The sequence below is a fragment of the Staurois parvus genome, unplaced genomic scaffold (genome assembly GCF_062004578.1).
Source record: "Staurois parvus isolate SC_StPar_1 unplaced genomic scaffold, SC_StPar_1.0 ptg000310l, whole genome shotgun sequence".
In the NCBI taxonomy this organism is placed as follows: domain Eukaryota; kingdom Metazoa; phylum Chordata; class Amphibia; order Anura; family Ranidae; genus Staurois; species Staurois parvus.
The window spans coordinates 2,074,167-2,099,698 of NW_028318106.1; the positions used below are offsets into that span (position 1 = coordinate 2,074,167).

The 25,532-nt window shown below is 44.5% G+C and overlaps 1 protein-coding gene across 1 annotated transcript in view; it reads left to right on the plus strand.

Annotated features, from left to right (window-relative positions):
• Positions 1-25,532, plus strand: part of LOC149457638 (phospholipid-transporting ATPase IC-like) — a 145,018-nt gene that overhangs the window by 77,235 nt on the left and 42,251 nt on the right. Inside the window, exons 13-20 of the mRNA XM_089683443.1 lie at positions 2,330-2,538; positions 6,792-6,835; positions 7,949-8,105; positions 13,352-13,543; positions 17,656-17,768; positions 21,117-21,281; positions 22,517-22,628; positions 25,189-25,264. Of these exons, the coding sequence (XP_089539569.1) occupies positions 2,330-2,538; positions 6,792-6,835; positions 7,949-8,105; positions 13,352-13,543; positions 17,656-17,768; positions 21,117-21,281; positions 22,517-22,628; positions 25,189-25,264 (1,068 nt within the window). The remainder of the gene's footprint in view (positions 1-2,329; positions 2,539-6,791; positions 6,836-7,948; positions 8,106-13,351; positions 13,544-17,655; positions 17,769-21,116; positions 21,282-22,516; positions 22,629-25,188; positions 25,265-25,532) is intronic.

Sequence of the window (25,532 nt, forward strand, 5' to 3'; positions counted from 1 at the left end):
AGAAGAAGAAGAAGAGAATGATGATGAAGAAGTAGAAGAAGAGGATGATGATGAAGAAGTAGAAGAAGAAGAAGAAGAGGATGATGATGAAGAAGTAGAAGAAGAAGAAGAGGATGATGAAGAAGAAGAAGAGGATGATGATGAAGAAGGAGAAGAAGAAGGATGAAAATAAGAGGAATTCCAGTCCGACAAAAAGTGTCTCTGCAGAGAGCTCCGCTATTTCTTTGACAGTTCCTTGACATTTACAGAGGTTGCAACATTGTATCTATTTGTTTCCGAATAAAAACATCTGTATCCTAAATGGATACAAATAGATACATTGTTGCAACCTCTGTAAATGTCAAGGAACTGTCAAAGAAATAGCAGAGCTCTCTGCAGGGACACTTTTTGCCGGCTGTAGACGGGATGAAAATCGGCCGATTTTTTTTACCATTGGTGGTAACGTCGGCCACTTGAACGACCGATTGTTCGTTTTTTTAAAAGAAAAATCGGCCGATTTTCGACCCATCTATGGCCTGCATTAGACTCTGGGTATTTTTTATTTAATATTTTGACTCCTTTGGGACAACTGCATACCTGTGGAGGCATGGAGATTCTCTATTTAATGATCGCTAAAAGTTTAAACCTTTACCGTATCTGGGATATTTTGGGTTATACCAGTGAAGAAGAATTGACTTTCTAATCAACCTTTATGCAGGCCATAGATGGGGAGAAAACCGGACGATTTTTCTTTAAAAATATTAAAAATCGTTCAAGTGGCCGACGTTACCAGGAACGGTAAAAAAAATCGGCCGATTTTCATCCCGTCTACAGCCGGCAAAAAGTGTCCCTGCAGAGAGCTCTGCTATTTCTTTGACAGTTCCTTGACATTTATAGCGGTTGCAACAATGTATCTATTTGTTTCCAAATAAAAACATCTGTATCCATTTAGGATACAGATGTTTTTATTTGGAAACAAATAGATACATTGTTGCAGCCGCTATAAATGTCAAGGAACTGTCAAAGAAATAGCAGAGCTCTCTGCAGGGACACTTTTTGCCGGACTGGAATTCCTTTTCTTCTTCATCCTCTTCTTCTTCTTCTTCTTCATCCTCTTCTTCTTCTTCATCCTCTTCTTCATCTTCCTCTTCTTCTTCATCCTCTTCTTCTTCTTCATCCTCTTCTTCTTCTTCTTCTTCATCCTCTTCCTCTTCTTCATCATCTTCCTCTTCTTCATCCTCTTCTTCTTCATCTTCTTCTTCATCCTCTTCATCTTCATCCTCTTCTTCATCCTTTTCTTTTTCTTCTTCATCCTCTTCTTCATGCTCTTCTTCCTCTTCTTCTTCCTCTTCTTCTTCATCCTCTCTTCTTCTTCCCCTTTTCTTCCTCTTCTTCATCCTCGTCTTCATCCTCTTCTTCTTCCTACTTCCTCTTCTTCTTCCTCTTCTACTTCTTCCTCTTCTTCCTCTTCTTCTTCTTCATCCTTTTCTTCATCCTCTTCTTCTTCTTCATCCTCTTCTTCATCCTCTTCTTCTTTTTCTTCTTTTTGTCTTCCTCTTGCAGGTCACTGCTCATGCGCAGATTTTTTTTTGGTAAAAAGATCGGCCGATTTGCCCATAATTGCCGCGAAAATCGTCCGAGCGACAAAATCGACTGATTTTTTTCCAACTTTACCGATAAAAAAAATCTGCCAAAATACCGAAAAACGCCCGAACAATTAGACCACTAACGATCTGAAAATCGGCTGATTTTCGACCCATCTATGGCCTGCATTAGAATGGTCATGCACATGACAATAATATAAGGAGAGAAGAACTCTATGGAAGGTGGAATACAGTGAGGGCAGACACTGTATTTCCCATATATGTATATGCAACAATAAATATAATTCAGTGCCTCATCTCGTCTGCTGGTAATTATTCAAGTCTCCTTAGAAATAGAGGAGCAGGAGGTTCTATCCTCCCTATACAGTTTGATAGTCCACCAGAACTATGTAGTAGAAGTGGGAACCGGGCTAAAAAAATTGACAACTTCAATGCAGTTTATTGAAAGGAAGAATTGAAATAGAATCAAAATGGGAAAAACTATGGCGATTTTGTTGAAAATAATTGGGTTTTTATTCTGGGTTTGATGCAGGCATCTTGAATGCCATCTCCTTGTGGCTGTTAAAAACCATTATTTCATGTCTTTAATAACTTTGCAATTTTGTCAGAAAATAAAATAAAAGGTTTAATTGCTCTATCACATTCCCATATACATGGCCTTAGGTGACCTATAAGCACATGGTGGACATGAGACTAATGATTTGCTTTTATTTTCTAATGCGCTTTTTCTGGTTTCCATTGTGCAGTATTGAAATGATTCGATTGGGACAAAGTATCTTAATAAATCAGGATTTACATATGTACTACCCGAAGAAAGACACATCAGCCAAAGCCAGGACGACGACACTAAGTGAACAGCTAGGGCAGATTGAGTACATCTTCACTGACAAGACTGGCACACTGACACAGAACATCATGACCTTTAAGAAGTGTTCCATTAATGGAAGGACTTATGGTAAGAATAGCATATGGTGTGTAATGGGACTCAGAATTTTTACAAGAATGTTACTTAGAAAAATAAATAAATTATATACAGTTTATATAGGGGTTAGACAAAAATATAGAAACACTACATGACAATATCAGAGGTTATGGCAGCATACACATTTTCCAGGAGCTCAATCTCAGTCCTATGAAGACTGAGTCCCATGAAGACTGAGATTGAGCTATGCAGTCACTTTTGCAGCAGTTGTTTTTTTATTCCAGGTCACAATCCTGTGCAATGTGTCTCTTTCGGTCAGTTGACCATGTCGGCGGCGCTTATGCTTATCGGACGTCGTTTTCCTGGAAACTGTATATGCCATCATAACCTTTGATACTGTACATCGCGTCACGGCAAATAAATTGGCAACTTTAGTAACCGAGGCACCAGCTAAGCGGCACCAACAATTTGCCCTCTTCGAAGGTCAGTAAGCTCTGACATAACTCAGTATTGCTAGCAGCGCAGGCAGTGAATGACGTGAGGCTTCACACCTGTTAGCTGGGAGTCTCATCACACAGTGGAAGCAAAAGAATGTTACATCACTTCCGCTTTCAAAACGAAACATGTCGTCACTTGCACACCTGCAAATCATGTAGTGTTTCCATTTTTTCATCTAACCCCTGTATATACACATTATATAGTCAGACGTTTTTACGTCAGTAATTTGTGGTGTTGGGCATGAACATCTAGCTAGCGTTAAATTCATCCCACTGGTATTCAGTAAGTTTGAGGTCAGGGCTTTGTGCAGTCCACTTGAGTGTCTCATTGAAAATACACAACTGTTCGAAACAGTGGTGGCCAACTTAATAATCATAGGGGACTCAAGCGCATCCTTTAAAATATCCAGAGGGCTGTTCAATTGCTTTGTTTTAAAACATTTTCCATTTTTAGTATATACTAATTGGGAATATAGTGTCTCCAGCATGTTCTCAGGTTCACTACACAGGGAGCTTCATCTTTGGTGAGATACTTACATTAGTATCCAGGAGAAGGCAGAGTTGTAATATTTCCTATTCTGGGGCTGATCATATTTTCAAAGAAAGTCAGTACCTGTGGTAAATGTAATTATATTCTATAAATATTTAGGTCATTAATGTTCTAGATATTACACATTGTCATTCACTCAAGGAGTAAACCCTTCCCCAAGAACCTATATGTAGCCCTTTGACAGGTAAGAAGAATCTCCTTGACAGTCATTCTCAGTGGGTTGCCTGGCCAGCTTAGAGATGTAAGATGACCAGGTAACCCACTGAGAACGACTGTCAAAGAGCTTTATATATGTTAGCACCAGGACTCGCTGTGGGTCTTAGCCAGGGGTCCTCAAACTATGGCCCGCGGGCCACATGCGGCCCGCCGGGCACACTCATCTGGCCCGCCGGCAGGGGACACCAAGTACAGGGGTGGGCAGGGGGCTGCTGTCTCTTATCTCAGTAAACAAAAATTTATTAATAAGAAAGGTACTCACAAACAGCGAATAAAATCAGGCATGTAAGTCCTCAGAGGGACTTCAAAGATAAGGAGCCAGCGCGAGTCCCATTGTGGGGGTAGACACTCAGTTCAGCTGAACTGAGTGTCTGCCCCCACGATGGGACTCGCGCTGGCTCCTTATCTTTGAAGTCTCTGTGAGGACTTACATGCCTGATTTTTTTCACTGTTTGTGAGTACCTTTCTTATTCATAAATTTTTTTTTACTGAGGTAATGCGCAAGGTTTGTGCGCTTCTCGTTTTTGTTTCGCTTTGTAGTGTTGGTCAGGCTTCCCCAGCCTTGTTTGGAGCTGCACAACCTTTGATGCACTGGTGGTCGCTTTTTTCCAGTTCTGGTTCCATCTATTTGCCACCCGTCTGGGTCCTAGAGCGCAGAAGAAATCGTGTTTGGGCTGCTGTCTCTTACCTGGCTCCGGTCCCAGTCCCACGACGATCCAGTCCAGGATGCGCTGCTCCTTCACACCGCCCGCTCCCTCACTCGATGTCCGTGCTGCCGCTTGGCTCCGCCTCCTCACCGGTGATTGGGCGCCAGTACTGTAGCTCGGGAAAGGCACACAGGAGGCCAATCATCGGCGAGGAGGCGGAGCCGAGCGGCCCCACGAAAATCAAGGGAGGGAGAGGCCGAGGTGAAGGAAGGAGAACAGCTGACCGCCCGGTAAGTGTGCCGTGCAGATGGTACTGCTGCAACCAGGTATGCTGGCTGCAGCAGCACCATGCTGGAACAGGTGTCGGCTAGTTAAGTGTCATTGCTGTCAGTGGGAGGAATAGTGCCCCATCATTGGTGTCACTGATACTAATGATGGGGCAATTCTCCTCCCACTGACACCAATGATGGGGCACTATTCCTCCCCCCACTGACATCAATGATGGGGCACTTTTCCTCCCCCCACTGACACCAACGATGGGGCACTATTCCTCCCCCCACTGACACCAATGATGGGGCACTATTCCCACCCCCTACTGACACCAACGATGAGGCACTATTCCACCCCCCACTGACACCAAGGATGGGGCACTATTCCACCCCCCACTGACACCAAGGATGGGGCACTATTCCTCCCCCCACTGACACCAACGATGGGGCACTATTCCTCCCCCCACTGACACCAAGGATGGGGCACTATTCCTCCCCCCACTGACACCAAGGATGGGGCACTATTCCTCCCACTGACACCAACGATGGGGCACTATTCCTCCCACTGACACCAAGGATAGAGCACTATTCCTCCCCCCACTGACACCAAGGATGGGGCACTATTCCTCCCCTTACTGACACCAACGATGGGGCACTATTCCCCCACTGACACCAAGGATGGGGCACTATTCCACCCCCCACTGACACCAACGATGGGGCACTATTCCTCCCCCCCCCCCACTGGCACCAATGATGGGGCACTATTCATCCCACTAACACCAATGATGGGACACGATTCCTCCCACTGACACCAATGATGGGACACTATTCCTCACACTGACACCAATGATGGGGCACTATTCCTCCCAATGATGGGGCACGATTCCTCCCACTGACACCAATGATGGGGCACGATTCTTCCCACTGGCACCAATGATGGAGCACTATTCCTCCCACTGACACCAATGATGGGGCACTATTCCTCCCACTGACACCAATGATGGGGCACTATTCCTCCCACTGATACCAATGATGGGGCACTAATCCTCCCACTGACACCAATGATGGGGCACTATTCCTCCCACTGATACCAATGATGGGGCACTATTCCTCCCACTGACACCAATGATGGGGCACTATTCCTCCCACTGACACCAATGATGGGGCACTATTCCTCCCACTGACACCAATGATGGGGCACTATTCCTCCCACTGATACCAATGATGGGGCACTAATCCCACTGATACCAATGATGGGGCACTATTCCTCCCACTGACACCAATGATGTGGCACTATTCCTCCCACTGATACCAATGATGGGGCACTATTCCTCCCACTGACACCAATGATGGGACACTATTTCGCTCCATAAGACACACTTGGGGGGAAATGTCTGTGCGTCTTATAGAGTGGCCGGCCCAGTATTCCCGCCGCCGTTGTATGTCCGCAGTCTCTGAACAAATGCGGACACAGTACAGGAGATGACCATAGTTTTTTTTTTAAAACTATAATCCGGCCCTCCAACGGTCTGAGGGACAGTGAACTGGCCCCCTGTTTAAAAAGTTTGAGGACCCCTGTTCTTAGCCAACCCTAACAGCAATACGCACATCATTCTCATCCTTTGTTCTTCTGTATAAAGGTGTAACTAATAGGTACCAGATCACAAATGGATTTACCAATAGGTTCAAAAGGGCACCCTTTGTAATAATACGCACTTCTGGATGCCCAGATGATTTTCTTTTGAACTTCTTGTGACTTCCTTCTAACTTACTTCCGAATGCCTTCTGATGTCTCCATGAACCGAGTTGGGTTACCTTGAGCTGTATTTGTATTCTCATTGACTTCTAAAGAATCTGATGCTGTAAAGGTTACAACTGGAAGATTTCCACTCTGTTACTGTTCTGATGTCACCTGTAAATTCAGGATTTACTTTCACATTCACTTTTGGTGCAAACAGTAAACATGATAGAGATGGCAAATCTCCCTAATGGGGGCACAAAGACTAATAAAAACCTGACAGGTGTTCTAATCCCTCACTACTCTATTCAAAACTAAAAAAGTGTGTTGGCTTTAGTTATAATTTAATGTATTTTTTTTTTTCTGCAGGTGACTCAAATCCAGCAACTGGAAAACTAGTAGGTGGCATCTTGGTAAGTAGGCATGATCTCTTTTAACTGTCCTATACCCATTGCCAATCCTCCCAGCAAGAAGCCTGCAGAAGCTTTTTGGGCTGATTAATGATGGGGAAGGAAGGGGGGGGGGTCATTATCTAGATGGGCCAATGAGATCTGTGTGATTTCCTTCTATTGGTCTCCAAACACCTCTGAGGACAGAAATATGGAATCTGCCACCACAGACTTGGTTAGGTGCAGGACAGTGACTCACTTGGTGGTGAAGCCGGGATCAGGATGACAGAGCATGCACTTTTACAAGAGATGTGTATCCACTCCCACTTCTTTATATAGAACCAACAGTTTACACATCAATTTACATACGGTACATTCACACCAGTCCCTGCCCTCAAGTAGCTTCCAATCTAAGGTCCCTACCTCACACACACAACCATACTAGGGTCCATTTGGACAAGAGTCAATTAACCTACTAATATGTCTTTGGAGTGTGGTGTGAAACCCATGGAACCACAGAAAGAACATGCAAACTCCATACAGATAGTGTCCTGTTGAGTTGCCACCACCAGTAGGATAACCCATGTGTCATGGCCCTCTGTATCACTCTCTCATATACCATAGTTGATTCAAGCACCTATAGACATGACCTTGTCTCTAGTTACATTTAACCATTGTATTGTAATGGCTGCATTCTGCATTTTTAGCTCTTAATTATACAGTACAGCAGAATAAATTGGTGCCTTTATGCAGAATAAAGAAAAAAAATCATACTATATGTGGCTGATATACTAAAGGTGGATGGGCTGTTCACTTTGCAAGGGAATTTTCTATTATTTTAGCGAATGAGGTGAAGCTCTGCTGACTGCCATCATCCAATTATTTGCAATAAAAAGTACTGTTTTTGTACTTTCGTTGCACAATCACTAAGCTAAGCGATGCGAACAGCCTATTTATATAATCCAACAAATGCATCCTAATTGCAATGTGCTGTTCTGTTCTTATGCTAACATGCACTGAAAAGTTGTAAAATCAAACCTCAATGGCAGCTTTAGAAGCATTCTACCTAGTGTAGGTGTTGGCCTATGACAGCTATTTTGGGAAAACTTTTTGTTTTCTGATGTGTTTTATTTTCAGCAAGTGGACTTCAGTTGGAATCCTCTAGCTGATCCCAACTTTACCTACAATGACAAGAACTTAGTTGACCAAGTCCGGTCAGGAGGTGACCCATGTGTACGAGAATTCTTTAAGTTACTTGCTTTGTGTCACACGGTGATGGTGGATAAGACAGAAGGTATGCGCTTTCTTCTTGTTTATGGATAATCGGATTTGAAATAAAACGTATTTAACAAAGATTTATCTACAGATATATGTGTAGGCCAGGCCAGAAAACATAGGCATACATTATCCTTCCAGGTACCACTAACAAGCCTCTTGCCCTTCTTACCTTAGTGTAAGTCCCTGCTCCCAAAGCAAGTCAAATAGTATGCATTCACCAGCACAGGCACTTTACCATGCCCAACACTTCATCCCGCATTCTTCCCAGCAGAATCAGATGCCAGTTATTACGATAGGCCAAGAGTAGTAAAAAAGGAGAGTCCAAATAGTTTTCAAAGCTTTACTTGCATACTTTAAAGGTAGACAACTTCCGGCATATAACTGCAGGGCATACAGCTTCTCACCAATATGGCAACTATCACTGGCAATTTCCCAGATAGGGACATATATGTTCTGTCTCCTGACTCCCTCCTATCCAGGGAACTAGAGGCTTTCCAGGTATTCTTCAGCTGAGAAGTACCAATCACTGGCGGTACTACATCATAGTAGTTAGGCCCCACCAAGTGGGTGCCAGCTCCAGAGTTCCACTCCAGTTCTCTTGACTCTCTGCTCAAGCTCCTCCCATTCACTGATGGAACCCTCTATCTACCAGAAGGGTATTACCTAGTAGTGACCAAAGGAAAAATGGTACAAACCCCTCCTTTCATTTCCCCCCTCTAGAACCTGGCATGTTCCTGTGCCACCAACTGTGGGAACGTGCAATCAATAAAGTGCAGCGCTAAATGATCTCAATATGTCATAAATGTCCACACAGAAGATATAAGATGAATAGTTCATATAGTAAGGTCCACTTGTTATGGCAGAGATTTATTTATTTATTTATTTATTTATCGAGTTTATATAGCGCCAAAGGGTTTGCTCAGCGCTGTACAATAGAGGGGGGACAATACATGAAACAGTACAGTAACATCAAACAGCACACAAGGGGTAAGAGGGCCCTACTCTTTCGAGCTTACAATCTAGGAGGGAGGGGGTAGAGGTACAGGAGGAAATGGCTGTGGGGGATGGAGTGGTAGGAGGAGGGAAGGGCAGCGGCTGTTAGGTGAGGGTGGGGTAGGCTTCCCTGAAGAGGTGGGTTTTCAGGGAGCGCCTGAAGGTGAGGAGGGAAGGTGACAGTCTGATGGATTGGGGTAGTGAGTTCCAGAGGATGGGGGAGGACCTGGAGAAGTCTTGCAGTCGTGCGTGGGAGGAGGAGACCAGGGAGCAAGATAGAAGGAGGTCCTGTGAAGAGCGAAGGGTACGGGTAGGGTGGTACTTGGGAATCAGGTCGGTGAGGTAGTTAGGGGCAGTGTTGTGAATGGCTTTATAGGTCAGAGTGAGCAGTTTGAATTTAATGCGTTGGGCAATGGGGAGCCAGTGGAGGGAGAGGCAGGGGGGGGTGGCAGAGGTGGAGCGGCTGGTGAGGTGGATGAGTCTGGCAGCTGAGTTCAGGATGGTCTGAAGCGGGGAGAGTTTGCACTGGGGTAGGCCGATGAGGAGGGAGTTGCAGTAGTCAAGGCGTGAGATAATCAGGGAGTGAACGAGTAGTTTAGTGGTGTCTGGGGTAAGGAAGGAGCGTATTTTGGCGATGTTGCGAAGGTGGAGCCTGCATGTATTTGTGAGTGATTTGACATGAGGTTGGAAGGAAAGGTTTGAGTCCAGAATGACGCCAAGGACCTTGGCTTGCTGGGCGGGATTGATGGTGGTGTTGTTGGTAGTGATGGAAAGGATGGGGGGGGGGGCACGGGAAGGGGGAAAGACGAGAAGCTCGGTTTTGGAGAGGTTGAGTTTGAGGAAATGGAGCGACATCCAGTCAGAGATGTCGTTTAGGAGGTGAGTGATGCGGGCGGAGAATGTGGGGGTGAGGTGAGGGGTGGATAGGTAGATTTGAGTATCATCAGCATAGAGGTGGTAGTTGAAGCCGTGGGAGTGTATGAGTTTGCCAAGGGAGGAGGTGTAGATGGAGAAGAGAAGGGGTCCAAGGACAGAGCCCTGGGGGACCCCAACAGAGAGGGGGAGGGAAGAGGAGGTGGCGCCGTTGTAGGAAACGCTGAAGGAGCGTTGGGATAGATAGGACGAGAACCAAGAGAGAGCGGTGTCTCTGATGCCAAGGGAGAGTAGTTTATTAAGGAGGAGGGGGTGGTCGACTGTGTCAAAAGCCGCAGAGAGGTCTAGGAGGAGGAGGACAGAGTAGTCGCCTTTGGCTTTGGCGGTTAGTAGATCGTTGGTGATTTTGAGGAGGGCAGTTTCGGTGGAGTGTAGGGGACGGAAGCCGGACTGTAGTGGGTCAAGGAGGTTGTTGTCAGTTAGGTGGGCGCTTAGGCGATCGTAGACCAAGCGCTCAAGGAGCTTGGACATGAGTGGCAGCAGGGAAATTGGTCTGAGGTTGTTGAGGTCAGTGGGGTCCAGGGAGGGCTTTTTGAGTATGGGGGTGATGTGCGCATGTTTTAGGGGGGAGGGGAAGACGCCAGTAGCGAGGGAGAGATTGAAGATGTGGGTAAGGGAGCGGATGAGGGAAGAGGGGGGTGACCGGAGGAGTTGAGAGGGGATAGGGTCCAGGGGGCAGGTAGTGAGGCGGGCTTCTGAGAAGACTCTGGTGACTTCCTCAGTGGTAGTAGGGCTGAAGGAGTGCAGTGATGGGGGGGTTACGGTAGGCAGGGCCTTGGGTGTGGTGGGGGGCAGTGCCGTTGCAAGGTCAGAGGAGGGGAGAGATGAGAGGGTGATGGAAGGGGGGAGGCTAGATGGGGAGGTAGACTGCAAGTTGACTATGTCCTTGCGGATTGCGTCAATCTTGCTATGGAGATGAGTGGCAATCTCGTGGGCGGTAAGTGAGGTACTGAGTGGAGGAGGGGGGGGAGAGAGCAGGGAGTTGAAGGTGGAGAAGAGTCGGCGAGGGCAGTTTGAGAGGGTGTTGATCAGGTCAACGAAGTAGGCCTGCTTGGCGGCGTGGAGGGAGGAGGTGTAGGTGAGGAGGGCAGATTTGTAGAGGGAGAATGCATGAGGGGACCTGGTTTTGCGCCATAGTCTCTCCAGCGCACGACTGCGACGTTTGAGGCATTTAGTGTGGTCGTTCTGCCATGGTTGGAGCGGTCTGGGTTTGATGTTGCGTGTGGTTAGGGGTGCCAGAGAGTCTAGGGTGGCTGATAGTGAGTCGTTGTACGGCAGAGATACCAAGATTTGAGGAAGAAACAAATAATAGAAATGCACACTCACCGGAAGCGCATAAATAAAGTATCCACTGAGATCACTTAGGCAGGTGGAATGGGTGAGCTTCCAGGATAGATCATCAAATCTTGGTGATGTGTGGTTATACTGCTAGGTCCAGAGGTCCCCTTAAGGTTGGACAGGTGAATAGCCTGGATACAGGGTCCCTCCCTCTGGTGGTGGTGGATCATATGAGGTGTCCTGAAAATTAGTAGGCTCCAAAGGGAACCAAAGGACACATGCCCATAGCGCAGTATTTCAAATTTTTATTTGTGCAAAGTAAAATAAAACAGGGTAGTATACACTACAAATGTAATATAAGGTATGCAGAGTGATACTGACCCTTAATAAAGATGGCTGCCGGGCCTCCTCGTGGCTCCGGGCGGCTGTGACGTCACGCTCTGTTGGCTCCTCCTAAGGCCTTTTGTGCAGAGCACATCATCAGAGGGGAGGCCAACCTCATTTGCGCATTTCTATTATTTGTTCCTGCTTCAAATCTTGGTATCTCTGCCATAACAAGTGGACCTTACTATATGAACTATTCATCTTATATCTTCTGTGTGGACATTTATGACATATTGAGATCATTTTGCGCTGCACTTTATTTATTGGTTGTTCTATAGGTTTGCTGTGATTACCTTTAGTGCATTGGCTGCTGACAAGAGATTGATTTGATTTCTATACACGAACGTGCAATCAATGCCCGGCATGTAATCATACAGAGCAATATTACTCAACTAATGAGGCAAAGTTACAAGCCTAACAAACAAAAAAAACTTCCAATGGTGAATACCATGGCGCATCACGTAAGAGAAGATGTTACGAATCACAATAACTATCACATTTAAATGTAGTGGATGCATATGGGTTGTTTTATAGACTAAGGATATTGTTTTGAATAATTAGACTGCAAACAGCATTTTACAGGCAGAGTGAGGAATCCCTGGTCTGCACAGGGCCAGTGCTAAAGTATTTTGCGCCCTAGGCAAGACTAGATACTTGCACCCTCCACCCCCCCAAAAAAAAAAAACTGAGTGGGGAGCTGTGAGGAAGTGATGTTCTACAAAAAAAATAAAAATGCGGCATGTGAAACGCGCCACGGCAAAAAGAGAACATGGTTTAAATTATGCTAAATATTGGGAGTGGCTAAAAGGGGTGTGGTTAAACAGAATCTGAGATGACTTACATAGTGCAGTATGTGCTGTGAAGGATGGAGATGACTGTGTGAAGGATGGAGATGACTGTGTATAGGATGGAGATGACATGGACATACTCTCCTTTGGGCTCTCTCTGCTCAGCTCTGTGTCTGAGTGACAGTCCGTCCCTGCACCTCCTTGCACCAGTCGGGTCTGCAGCAGCCACACTTCAGGCTGTGCAGTCCTTGTGACAGGTCCGCTGTTCACACAGCAAAGCTGCACCCTCCACTACCTTTCCATGTGCTCCCGCAACTGATCAGCTCAAGGCGGTCTGGCATCCCTTGGGTAGCCAGGTCCCCTCACTCAGCACTGACCAGTCAGCAAACAGACAGGCAGCAGACTTCCTGGAGGCAGAGGAGGTAGGGGCAGAGATCTCTCTGACTGTGTGTGTCTCTGTTTTGATTCACCCGGGCGCCACAACCACTTTCATTTTAACTGGCATGTCAGAGTTGTCTGCAAGTCATGGCCGTGTCTGCGCCCCAGGCAGCAGTGTGTCCTAGGTTCAACTAGTGGTAGCATCGGTCCTGGGTCTGCAGAATCATGAACCTGGAATTAGGTGTTCCCAGAATGTTGGTTTAACGGTCCAGAGGATTTTACTGAGCAGTGTGACCTGTTGCACGCATTTTAGAGAACACATATTCTAGGTAAGTACACTGTAATCTCTCTATTCCTATCTCTGTTAAAATATCAAGTTTGACAAGAAAGGACCTTTAACAGTTCTCTTATACTGCATAACATATTTTTAGAATTTTTTCCCTAATATTTCTATTCCATGTATCATGTACTATGGGAATAAATATATTTCCATGTCTCTTATTTTTAGATGGTGAGTTGTGCTATGAGGCGGCATCACCGGATGAAGGAGCACTGGTGACAGCAGCCAGGAACTTTGGACTTGTGTTTCTATCGAGAACTCAGAGCACCATCACCATTAGTGAGCTGGGGAAAGAAGTCACGTATGAATGCCTGGCCATCCTGGATTTTAACAGTGATAGAAAACGCATGTCTGTGATAGGTAATCTGTCGAGTGGAGTGTAATTCCACTATTGACCACATTTTCATAATAAAACTAACCGTAGAAATACAATAGTCACCCAATTTAACTGGATGAAGTGACGTGTAATTTGCTCAGCCACAGCTCAACCCACTATTTGGGTTATGGTTCCTTTAAAGGAGAGTTCAAGGGACATTTTTAATACTCAAGAGTTCTCACCCATGCAGGGGAACAATTAATTAGGCACCTTAGAAAACCTGCACTTATGATAAGATTTTCTGTCCATGTTGTGTCACAAAGAATTTGATTTTTCCAAGCAATATACAACAAACTTACATGTTGAGCTCCCAACATACACTATATTGCCAAAAGTATTGGGACACCCCTCCACATAATTGGATTCAGGTGTTCCAATCACCTCCATGGCCACAGGTATATATAATCAAGCACCTAGGCAAGTAGACTGCTTCTACAATCATTTGTGAAAGAATGGGTCGCTCTAAGGAGCTCAGTGAACTCAAGTGTGGTACCGTGATAGGTTGCCACCTCTGCAATAAGTCCATTCGTGAAATTTCCTTGCTACTAAATATTTCACTGTCAGCTGTTAGTGGGATTATAACAAAGTGCAAGCAATTGGGAAAAACCGCAACTCAGCTACAAAAAATGATAGAGCGGGGTCAGCGCATGCTGAAGTGTACAGTGCGCAGAAGTCGCCAACTGTCTGCAGAGTCAATAGCTAAAGACCTCCAAACTTCATGTGGCCTTCAGATTAGCACAACAACAATGCATAGAGAGCTTCATGGAATGGGTTTCCATGGCCGAGCAGCTGCATCCAAGCCTTACATCACATAGTACAATGCAAAGCGTTGGATGCAGTGGTGTAAAGCACGCCACCACTGGATTCTAGAGCAGTGGAGACGTGTTCTCTGGAGTGACCAATCATGCTTCTCTGATTGGCAATCCAATGGACATGTCTGGGTTTGCTGGTTGCCAGGAGAACGGTACTTGCCTGACTGCATTGTGCCAAGTGTATAGTTTGGTGGAGGGGGGATTATGGTGTGGGGTTGTTTTTCAGGGGTTGGGCTTGGCCCCTTAGATCCAGTGAAGGGAACTCTTAAAGCGTCAGCATACCAAGACATTTTGGACAATTTTATGCTCCCAACTTTATGAAAACAGTTTGGGGATGGCCCCTTGCCGTTCCAACATGATTGTGCACAAGTGCACAAAAAAGGTCCATAGAGACATGGATGAGAGAGTTTGGGGTGGAGGAACTTGACTGGCCTACACAGAGTCCTGACCTCAACCCGATAGAACACCTTTGGGATGAATTTGAGTGGAGACTGCTAGCCAGGCCTTCTCGTCAGACATCAGTGCCTGACCTCATAAATGGGCTTCTGGAAGAATGGTCAAGCATTCCCATAGACACCCTCCTAAACCTTGTGGATGGCCTTCCCAGAACAGCTGAAGCTGTTATAGCTGCAAAGGGTGGGAAAAACTCAATATTGAACCCTACAGACTAAGACTGGGATGCTATTAAAGTTCATATGCATGTAAAGGCAGGCGTCCTAATGCTTTTGGCAATATAGTGTAACATGAGCTCCCATTATCAATATAAAAGAGCACAGGTACATAGACAATAAGACCTGGGTGGGGTTCACAAAAGTATATATGAAGATATTGGGTAAAGTGCATTTAGTCCCATGAGTATTCCACATTCACAAGGCCAATAGATGTCACCGTATGAATGGAAGGAGGAAGTTCGCAAGTAGGTAGTTCATTAGGGCGATGTTGATGTGGTGGTAGAGAAGGGAAAGAAAAAGGAGGGAAAAAAGAAAAGGATTAGACGACAGAGAGGAGAATCTGAGGTGGTAGAGAGGGAAGGGGGGAGGAAAGGGGGTACATGCAGGAGGTCCCGTGAGACCTGGCCAACAACATGGCCCATCTAGCTCCACATGGTCCAATGACACATTTTGTTTGAATAGCAAAGGTGCTGGAGAGAAGTCCTCTCAAGCACCCAGAGCTATTACGTGGGGGCGGGTGGAGAGCTCTGTATAGGCTCTACGTCATGATTTATCTACTTATTGTCAGTATCTCAGTTATCCCTATTCTGCTCATCCCTGTACTCAGAAAATATTGTGTGCTATAAAGAACACATTGCTGAAGCCTTGACATGTTATAGCATATAAACCATATTTTAATGCTGATTCACACATGTGAGATGCAGATTGAAGCTCAGGTTTCACAGCTAATTAATACAGTAGTTGTTCAGCGGTGCAGGTCAGGTTTACATCAAGTTCAGGACCGGATTAGAACAGGTTCAGGTCAGGATTACATCCTGTTCACAACTGATGGCATGAGCTGTTTAGAAACGGTTCTCATATTAGTCAATAGCCTGTAATTCACACCTGAACCGGACCGCACTGCTCAGAAATTGGACATTACTCTTTTTCAATCTGTACTGAATCCGCACTGCCAGTACACCGGACATACAGTATGTGAACAGGCAGGTGTTATTTCACATGTCATGCGGATTGGGTTCAAACTGCATCCAATCCGCATATATGTGATTGGTACTTGGGGTCCTTGCACATGGTACTGATGAAAGAACAATGGATCTTCCTGGCAGAAAGTTCTTGTGCAAAAAAACAGGAGTGTGGTTCCTCTAGTGTGCACAATCACATGCAGAGAGGCACGTATATGTTGTACAGGACACTGGGATGAGTCCTGAATGGGAAATATATTTCCACGCTATTTGGGTTGTGGTCCATTTAAGGGAGAATTGAAAGGATATTTTTTAGTACTCAAAGGTTAGCAGCCGTTCAAGGTAAGGGGTTCCAGGGCAGTCCAGTCAGGGAGGAGAGGACTGATTTCAGTACTCTGTGGATTGGTAAGCCCCCATTCGGGAACTTGGAGGCTCTGAGCATCTTTGGGTGGGGAAGAGCATCCAAACCCATATTACAGGGACTTTGGTCTTGAAAGGGTTAACCCAACTGCAAGGAATGCTTGAAAGGCAGCAAAAGGAATCAGCACATGTTTATGAGGTAGCGTGGAATGATTGGCAGCTGTGAGATAGTGTGGACTATCTGGGGGCTCAGACTCTGTTTTTCTGAGCTCTCGTAGCTTTTCTTATACTCTGAAGCAGACGGGAACCCCAAAATCAAGTGTGGGGCTGGTATATTGGCAGTGAGCCATTATGTTGCTCTGGTGTTACCAGGATTTTGGACTGTTTGCTTAAAGCAAAGTTCCACTCAAAAGTGAAAGTTCTGCTTATTTGCCTCCTCCACTGCCATATTTGGCACCTTTTGGGGGGAGTGGTTTTGACAGATACTCGCTCCCACTTCCGGCTCAGTTCGCTACAGCAAAGTGAGCTGGAAGTTTGGCCCCCTCCTTGTTGCCATAGTCTCCTGGGAACTTTCACAGGTTGCAGTAGACTGCCAGACCAATCTGGAGGCGCAGCACGACCCCCGCCTGCGCAATGGGCACCAGGCTGTGAAGCCGTAAGCTGTCACAGCCTGGTGCCCACAGTAGAGATGCCGGCGCCATGGAGGACAGAAGGAAAGAAAGGACTGCGCAGGTGAGTACATCGCTGGACCCTGGGACAGGTAAGTGTGTGTTTATCAAAAGTCAACAGCTATAGTTTTTGTAGTTGCTGACTTTTAATAAAACATAAAAATGGCTGGAACTCTGCTTTAATTTTTGCTGAAGAGAGCTGTTTTTTTTTTTGCTTTCTTGTTTTGCTAGTCCAACAAATAGTTACTTTTACAAGTGGTTGGCTGATGATCTCAGATTCTCCATACTACAATGTGTATACGCACAAAAAATTCTTATAATCTGCTATTCCAGAGAGAGGTGTAATCGATGTGTGTACTCACATGTATGCATCTAAAATACTGACCAATGATGCAAATGTTAGTATTTTTTATTTGCTGTGCTAGCTTACTGATATTTACACGTCTGTGTGTGCAGGTCCATTGAAAAAGCATTGGGCTACATTCAGATCAGTAAAAAAATTTTTTGAAAACCTTAAAATGTCGGGGAATTTGGCGCCAATTTACAAGAGCCCTTAGTGTCCGCCTACTGTTTTATTGAAATGCTGATGCGGATTTAGAAACAAGCACTTTGTCTTTTTCCAGTACGGTATCCAGATGGGAAAATAAGACTGTACTGTAAAGGAGCTGACACCATCATATATGCTCGGCTGCATTCGAACAACTCAATCAAAGAGACGACTCAGGAGGCATTAGATGTAAGTTTGTATTACATTACAGTGATATGTGGGTATCTTTATTTGGCACAATTCTCTTTTGCTTTAGGGTCCCTATTAGGAGAATTCCACCTTTTGCAAGAAAAGGGAAAAAAATGCAGTTGTGAAAAAAATCAAAGCTGTTAATTTATTATTTTCTGTGTTTGAGCCTACAAAGCACTGCAACTTCAATCAGTGGCCCACAGGTGTAATACGCGCTCTCCAGCAGAATGTTCCCCCAGCTCAGTTCAGCATCAAGGTAGGGACCTTTAGTTTCAGAGCTGGAGGAAGCATCAATAGATTACAGGCATTGGGATGTCACTGCACTTGTGCTACCTTGAGTGGAACTCTGTTGGCAGATTGGACTTCTAGTTTTTTCATTCTCAAATTTGAATGAGTACAAGTGCAGCCATGCCAAAATTCACATATCACAGCTGGTGGGGAAAAGAACCCCCAGATTTTGTAAGGGGGGAAGGGGTGGGGGCTGTGGACTCTGACCAAGTTTCTTTTACATTATAAATATGGGTATAATTTGAAACATAAGGGAAGATTTATTAAAACTGGTGCACTCAGTTGCAGTTGTGCATGGCAGCCAATCAGCTTCTAACTTCAGTTTGTTCAATTAAGCCTTGGCAATAAAACCTGGAAGCTGATTGGTTTCCATGCACAGCTGCACCAGAGTTTGCACCATGCAGTTTTAGTAAATAGACCCCATGGTCTGAAAGGCAAAGTTAGCTTTTAAAACTGAACTTCAGCCAAATACATATATGCAATGTTAAAATACATATAACAGAGCTGTCTTACCTGCCAAAAGGATTTGTAAATTTGTTCAGCCAGTCCTGAGATGCCCAACAACACATCCAGACATATGACCTGAATTTTCTATGCTGCAGTTATGCAGTACATTTGGTCATCTCCTTGCCCCCAGCCTCTGATTGGACAATGAAGGAACATAAGCAAAAATGATGAGGTCACCACTCTGCCCAGTTGAAAAGGAACAAGGATTGCACTCCAAATGCAGTTTTTTAGGGAGAAATATACTCCATAGTCAGTAATATAGAATATGGATCCAGGGGGCTATCCTAATTTTTTTTTTTTTCAATGCCTATTCAGACTGAAACACTGACAAAACTCGTTAAACAAACGGAATCTGCTCAGCGTTCTTTGCATCATCTCAGGCACAAACGTATCAAAAAATCACATAAAAACATTTTATACACTTTATACATCCCCTCCCCCACCCCCCCACCACTCCCCCACATTCCACATCCCGTCCGCCTCCTCTTCCCCCAACCTTATCCTATCTAAATCCAGCACCAAATAAAAACTTTGCCATGCACCACTTAACACATTCTACTTCAGACAATATCACTTTCTTCCTATACAGTAAACACCTCACGTCCCACACCACCTCCTTCACCACAGCAGAAACAATATGCATCTTTCTCTTAACGTCCCTCTCACCACCCACCAGTCCCAAGACTCCAGACTCAAACGTGATGTGCTTCACCCCCACCACCCTTTCCACAAATCCATCCAACAACCTCCACACCTCCTTTGCGAACTCGCATTCCCAAAAAATGTGTCTCTCCATTTCACAACCTCCACACCCTTCCCTTGGGCACCGGTCACTCCTCACCAAATCCCTAGCTTTTAGAAAAACCAGTGTAGACAAACAATTGTGCAATGTAAGCCACACAATTTGTTTCTGCTTATTGGTCACTCCAATTATAGCCAAGTTCTTCCAACACACTTCCGCCCATTTGGAACTCAAACCCAGGGGGCTATCCTAATACCATTGGGAATAAGGAATATTATTTCCCTTATAAAGAAAAATAGATCGCACTTTGTATGGCATGCATTTTTTTTCTCTTGACTGCTGGGTTATTGCTAGTTATGTCCTGGTTTAAATGCCACTTTATGCAGTGACATACACTATATTGCCAAAAGTATTGGGACACCCCTCAAAATGCAGATTGCGTCTACAAACATTTGTGTAGGTCGCTCTCAAGAGCTCAGTGAATAGAGTCAATAGCTAAAGACCTCCAAACTTGGTGTGGCCTTCAGATTAAAACAACAACAGTGCGTAGAGAGCTTCATGGAATGGGTTTCCATTGCCAAAGATCTGTATCCAAGCCTTAGATCACGCAAGTGCAATGCAAAGTGTCGGATGCAGTGGTGTAAAGCACCCCACCACTGGACTCTAGAGCAGTGGAGACGTGTTCTCTGCAGTGACAAATCACGCTTCTCTGTCTGGAAATCCGATGGACGTGTCTGGGTTTGGCAGTTGCCAGGAAAACTGTACTTGCCTGACTGCATTGTGCCAAGTTTGGTGGGGGGATTATGGTGTGGAGTTGTTTTTCAGGGGCTTGGCACCCAAGTTCCAGTGAAGGAAACTGTTAAGGCATCAGCATACCAAGACATTTTGGACAATTTCATACTCCCAACTTTGTGGAAACAGTTTGGGGATGGCCCCTAGAGAGGGTCTAGCTGGAACTAAACTAGCACTAAACAGGAGGTAAAAGACAGAGGGAGATACTAAGTCACATAAGTAAACAAGCTGTAGTGAACCTAAACCTCAATTAGATGTCAGCAACCTGATACAGTTCAATACAACACCAAAAAAAATATTTATAACTTGAAAAATGTGCACTACATACATCCCTGGTTTCCAACTTTCTGCCCTGTGCCACTTATTGTGTGGCCCTTTAGGCCCCTGCAGACAGTATTCAGACCTTGCGTAAGTGCTTGTTCAGGCCAATGAAGGTAAACTATTCTTTAGACTGGGTTCTCATAATTAAATTACTTTTTTTTTCTTTCCCACTATCTTACTTTTTCTTTGCTATCCAACCTCTCCTTTTTCGCTTTTTGTTTTTTCCTCTCTGATTTGAAATAAATACCAAAATGTGGCACAAAGGGGGCTGTAGGGAGCGCAAATATGGAAACATTGATTTCCAAAAGGCTGTAACAGAAGTGTTCTCTGGCAGTCTCATAAAATGTGTCTCTGGTCTTTGAATCCTTAGTCTCTAACAACTCCTACAGCATGTTTGCAGCCTGTGAGCATCGCATATAGCATGCCCGTAGTCTTTGTCCATCTTTGTTACATGTCAGAGAGCTTACTGCAGCATTACATTCACTACAGGTTATGTGCGGTCTTTTGATGATGTTGAGGGCCTCACCGGAGGCCCCCTACGTCATGAAGTCTAACCACCACTGACCTACATAAAGAGCTTTTAAATTATGAGCTATGCCAAAAATATCATGTTGATGAGGGGGGCAAGAGAAACCAAAGAAGGCAAAATATAAGCAGATTAAACTTTGGCATTAAGCATTCACTTTGTACCTCATCAGGTGTTTGCCAATGAGACTCTTAGGACCCTGTGCCTGTGCTACAAGGACATCAGCGAGGAAGAGTTTGACACATGGAGCAAGAGGTATAAGGCAGCCAGTGTGGCCATCAACAATCGTGATGAAGCTTTGGATAAAGTGTACGAAGAGATTGAAACTGACCTCGTGGTATGTGACCCGATCCTTTGTAGACAATCATTAATATAAATGTTATAGGAACGAAGAATTGCCCAATTAAATGTGCAAAAACCTCAAAATATATATATCAATAAATTAATGAAATCTCTTAAACAATATTCTTACAAAATACACCATCATCATAATTGTGTGAACAAATAATTCATTTCAAATAATATAGTCTCTTGATGTGCAAACATGCAATAATTCTTTATAAGGTGCAATGAATTCTTAGTGCTCCCCTCTGGTGGTCCCACTTACTCACCAGCTCCTGTGGACTCTTATGAGAACAAGAGTCTATCACGCTTTTGTGTTAGGTTCATCTGAGATTTGTAGTGCTCCTGTGGGTCCAATCCTTATTCTGATCCTCAGTTGTTGACTTCCCATTCATGATTATACTCTTCATAAGATTGTATATAGAGAGAAAAAGGGAGCCCACATAGGGAAATACTGTTTATTTAAGTTAAAGGTAAAATTGTGTTCCACTCACAAACGCCAGACCAGAAGTAGCACACCAGCATGCATTCTATGGACCAGATGGGACGTCACTAGCATCTCCCTTCTGACGTATTTCGCTCCTCCCACTGGGCGTTCTCAAAGGCCTTTTGTGAGCCACACAAGGGGGAGGAGCCAGGAGCACCAGTAAGGACCCATAAAGAAGAGGATTGGGGCTGCTCTTTGCAAAACCACTGCACAGAGCAAGTAAATATGACATGTTTGTCATTTAAAAAAAAAAGCTTTATTGTCACTTCTATGGCTCTTGCTGCTGTCCTAGCCAATGAGGAGGGAGAGACCCAGGAGAGCTTTAAAACGTTCATTCTAAATAATTCACAGATACAGATTGTATAGAAATCTCTCCAACATATTGGAAGATCTCTGCACATGATACGGGACATTTCTAGAATTGTAAATAATTGGTATCACTCTATTCCTTTGCCAGATGTCACAATATTTGCTTTTATTTGTCCCTTTGCATGGGCACTGTAAAAGAAGAGCAATATTAGTACATATGCTAGCTAAATAGTATACCGTATATATTTATGGATAAATTTGGGCCCAAAACATGGATAGTTGATAGCTTTGCCAAGTATGATCAGATGCCACAGGAAATAGGAACACTTTAATCTTCAAAGCAAGACCTTATTTGACTGAATATTTCTTCAATTTATAAATTGGTGTTCACATGGGTTTCTCATTTTGAATATACTTTTATTTTACTTTTTTAGCTACTGGGAGCCACAGCAATTGAAGACAAGTTACAGGATGGAGTGCCGGAGACTATCTACACTTTGGCAAAAGCAGACATAAAGATCTGGGTTCTAACTGGTGACAAGAAAGGTAAACTGAGGTGTATGGTTCCCAGATAAAGTAAGACTACAAATCCTATTCATTCCAAGGGAGAGGCCATCCACTGGGATGCCAAATACATGGCCTAGCTATAGAAAAAAACATGGAAGGAAGAACTTGTCTCACTAGGAGAGTTTTCTGTAGTGGCTGTGTAGGTCGCAGTAAAGGGTGCTGGAGGCAACATTCAGGAGCATGGACAGATGAGTATAAGACTTTGGGGGTGCTGCTGGGCAGAGGGGGTTTCATAAGTACAGTTTTCTCATAGAGAAAAACTCTCATTTCAATTAAAAAGCAACGCTTGTCTCACCTCTAAGCTCTTGCCTTAGACAAGTGGTGGCAAGTGGCAAAGCTGTCTTAATGCATGGACACCCCTGGGCCCTGCCCATGAGCCCCAAGTACACGGGGGCCTCAAGATAATTTTGCATTACATCATACTGGCTAACTGTCCTGGATTTGCTGAGACTACCACACTTTTCACTAAGCTGTCCCAGGATAGCCCGGCCAGCAACCCAGAACCTGTACTTTGCCCTCCTGATCCCAGTATTGTACCTTCTGGACCCCCCCCCCCGTACTTTGCCCTTCTACCTCCCCCCACCTTTCCCCTCGTACTGTGCCCTTTGTGTTGATTAGTCTTCGATTTATGGCATGTTTTCTTATTGTTTAAGATCAATTTTATTGAAAGTACTAATAAATGTATATTTCATTCTATCAACTATTTATTTATACTTTAATTCTTGAGAGTATGTGTGTAAATTGAGGCAGGCTTGTAGGGGCCCCAGTGCATTAATTTGCCTTGGGGCCCATGATGCTAATAAGATGGCCCTGGCAAGAGGAATGCATTCCTCTTTCTCAGGCTTGTGTCTGACAGGTGCCAAGATAAGTGCTGGTTATCAAGCAGCTGTCTCTTTGCTAGCTACATTGTTGGGCAGCTGTGGGAATGGTGGCCCTGTCTGACCTCGTAGCCACGCCTACAAGACACATAGGAACATACAGTGGATATAAAAAGTCTACACACCCCTGTTAAAATGTCAGGTTTCTGTGATGTAAAAAATGAGACAAAGATAAATAATTTCATAACTTTTTCCACCTTTAATGTGACCTATAAACTGTACAACTCAATTGAAAAACAAACTGAAATCTTTTACGGGGAAGGATGGGGGGGGGGGGGCGGGGTAAACATAAAAAACTAAAATCGTGGTTGTATAAGTGTGCACATCCTCTTTTAACTGGGGATGTAGCAGTGTTCAGATTTAAGCAATTACATTCAAAATCATGTTAAATAGGAGTCAGTACACACCTGCCATTGTTTAAAGTGCCTCTGATTAACCCCAAATAAAGTTCAGCTGTTCTAGTATGTCTTTCCTGACATAAAGTTGCATCCTACAACAAAAGCTATGGTCCGCAGGGAGCTTCCAAAGCATTAGAGGGATCTCATTGGTAAAAGGTACCCCTTCCTCCTAGATTGTAAGCTCTAAAGAGCAGGGCCCTCTGTTTCCTCTTGTTCCAAATTGTATTGTAACTGTAATGTCTGCCTTCATTTTGTGAAGCGCTGCGCAAACTGTTGGCGCTTATAAATCCTATACAATAATAATAAGTCAGGAGAAGGGTTCAAAAGAATTTCCAAGGCATTAGATATTATTTCCAAGGCATTAGAAACACAGTGAAGACAGTCATCATCAAGTGGAGAAAATATGGCGCAACAGTGACAATACCAAGAACTGGACGTCCCTCCAAAATTGATGAATAGACGAGAAGAAAACTGGTCTTGGAGGCTGCCAAGAGGCCTACAGCACCATTAAAGGAACTGCAGGAATAACTGGCAAGTACTGGCTGTGTGGTACATGTGACAAGAATCTCCCGCATTCTTCATATCTCTAGGCTACGGGCTAGGCTAGAGTGGCAAGAAGAAAGCCATTTCTTATGAAGAAAAACATCCAAGCCCGGCTAAAATTTGCAGAAACACATCTGAAGTCTCCCAAAAGCATATGGGAAAATGTGTTATGGTCTGATGAAACCAACCTTTTGGCCATAGTTCCTAAAGATACAAAAACAACACTGCACATCACTAAAAGAACACCATACCCACAGTGAAGCATGGTGGTGGCAGTATCATGCTTTGGGGCTGTTTTTCTTCAGCTGGACTGGTGACTATCAATCTTCCCAACCATGTAACTATATGTTGGGAGAGTGGAAGCCAGTGGGGGGGATTGGTAGAGAGGGGTGGCAGAGGCTGAGTGCTTGGTTAGGTGAGTAAGCCTGGCGGTAGCATTCATGATAGACTGAAGGGAGGATAGCCCGTGTAGAGGTAGGCCAACAAGGACAGAGTTGCAATAGTTGAGGCAATAAATAACAAGAAAGTAGTTTTGTGGTGTCAAGAAATTAGCCTATATTGACTTAAGAACCATTCTTCCTTCAATACGCTGGACTTTGCCTTTACTTGTCATGACACATTGCCTATCAGTTTCAGGTATTGACAATAACTTATTTTACACTCCAGCTTGTTCTTTGTGAATCAAGTCTAATGGGAAACTGAAACTATTATTTATTTCAGAAACAGCAGAAAACATTGGCCTAGCTTGTAAGCTTCTAACAGATGAATCTGTTGTAACCTATGGAGAAGAAGTCAAGTAAGTACACATTCCATTACTGAAAGCAACACTGTCAATCACCTAAAAAAACTGACAGTTCTTTGTTGTATTCACCTCTATATTGGCCCATGTCTCCACCCATGGAATTGGTGGGAGGAATAGTGCCCTGTCATTGTTATTAGTGAGCAGAATAGTACCCCATCATTGGTAGTAATGGGAGGAATAGTGCCTCATCATTGGATCATTGGTGTCAGTGTGAGGAAAAGTGCCCCATCATTGGTATTAGTGGGAGGACTTGTTCACCACC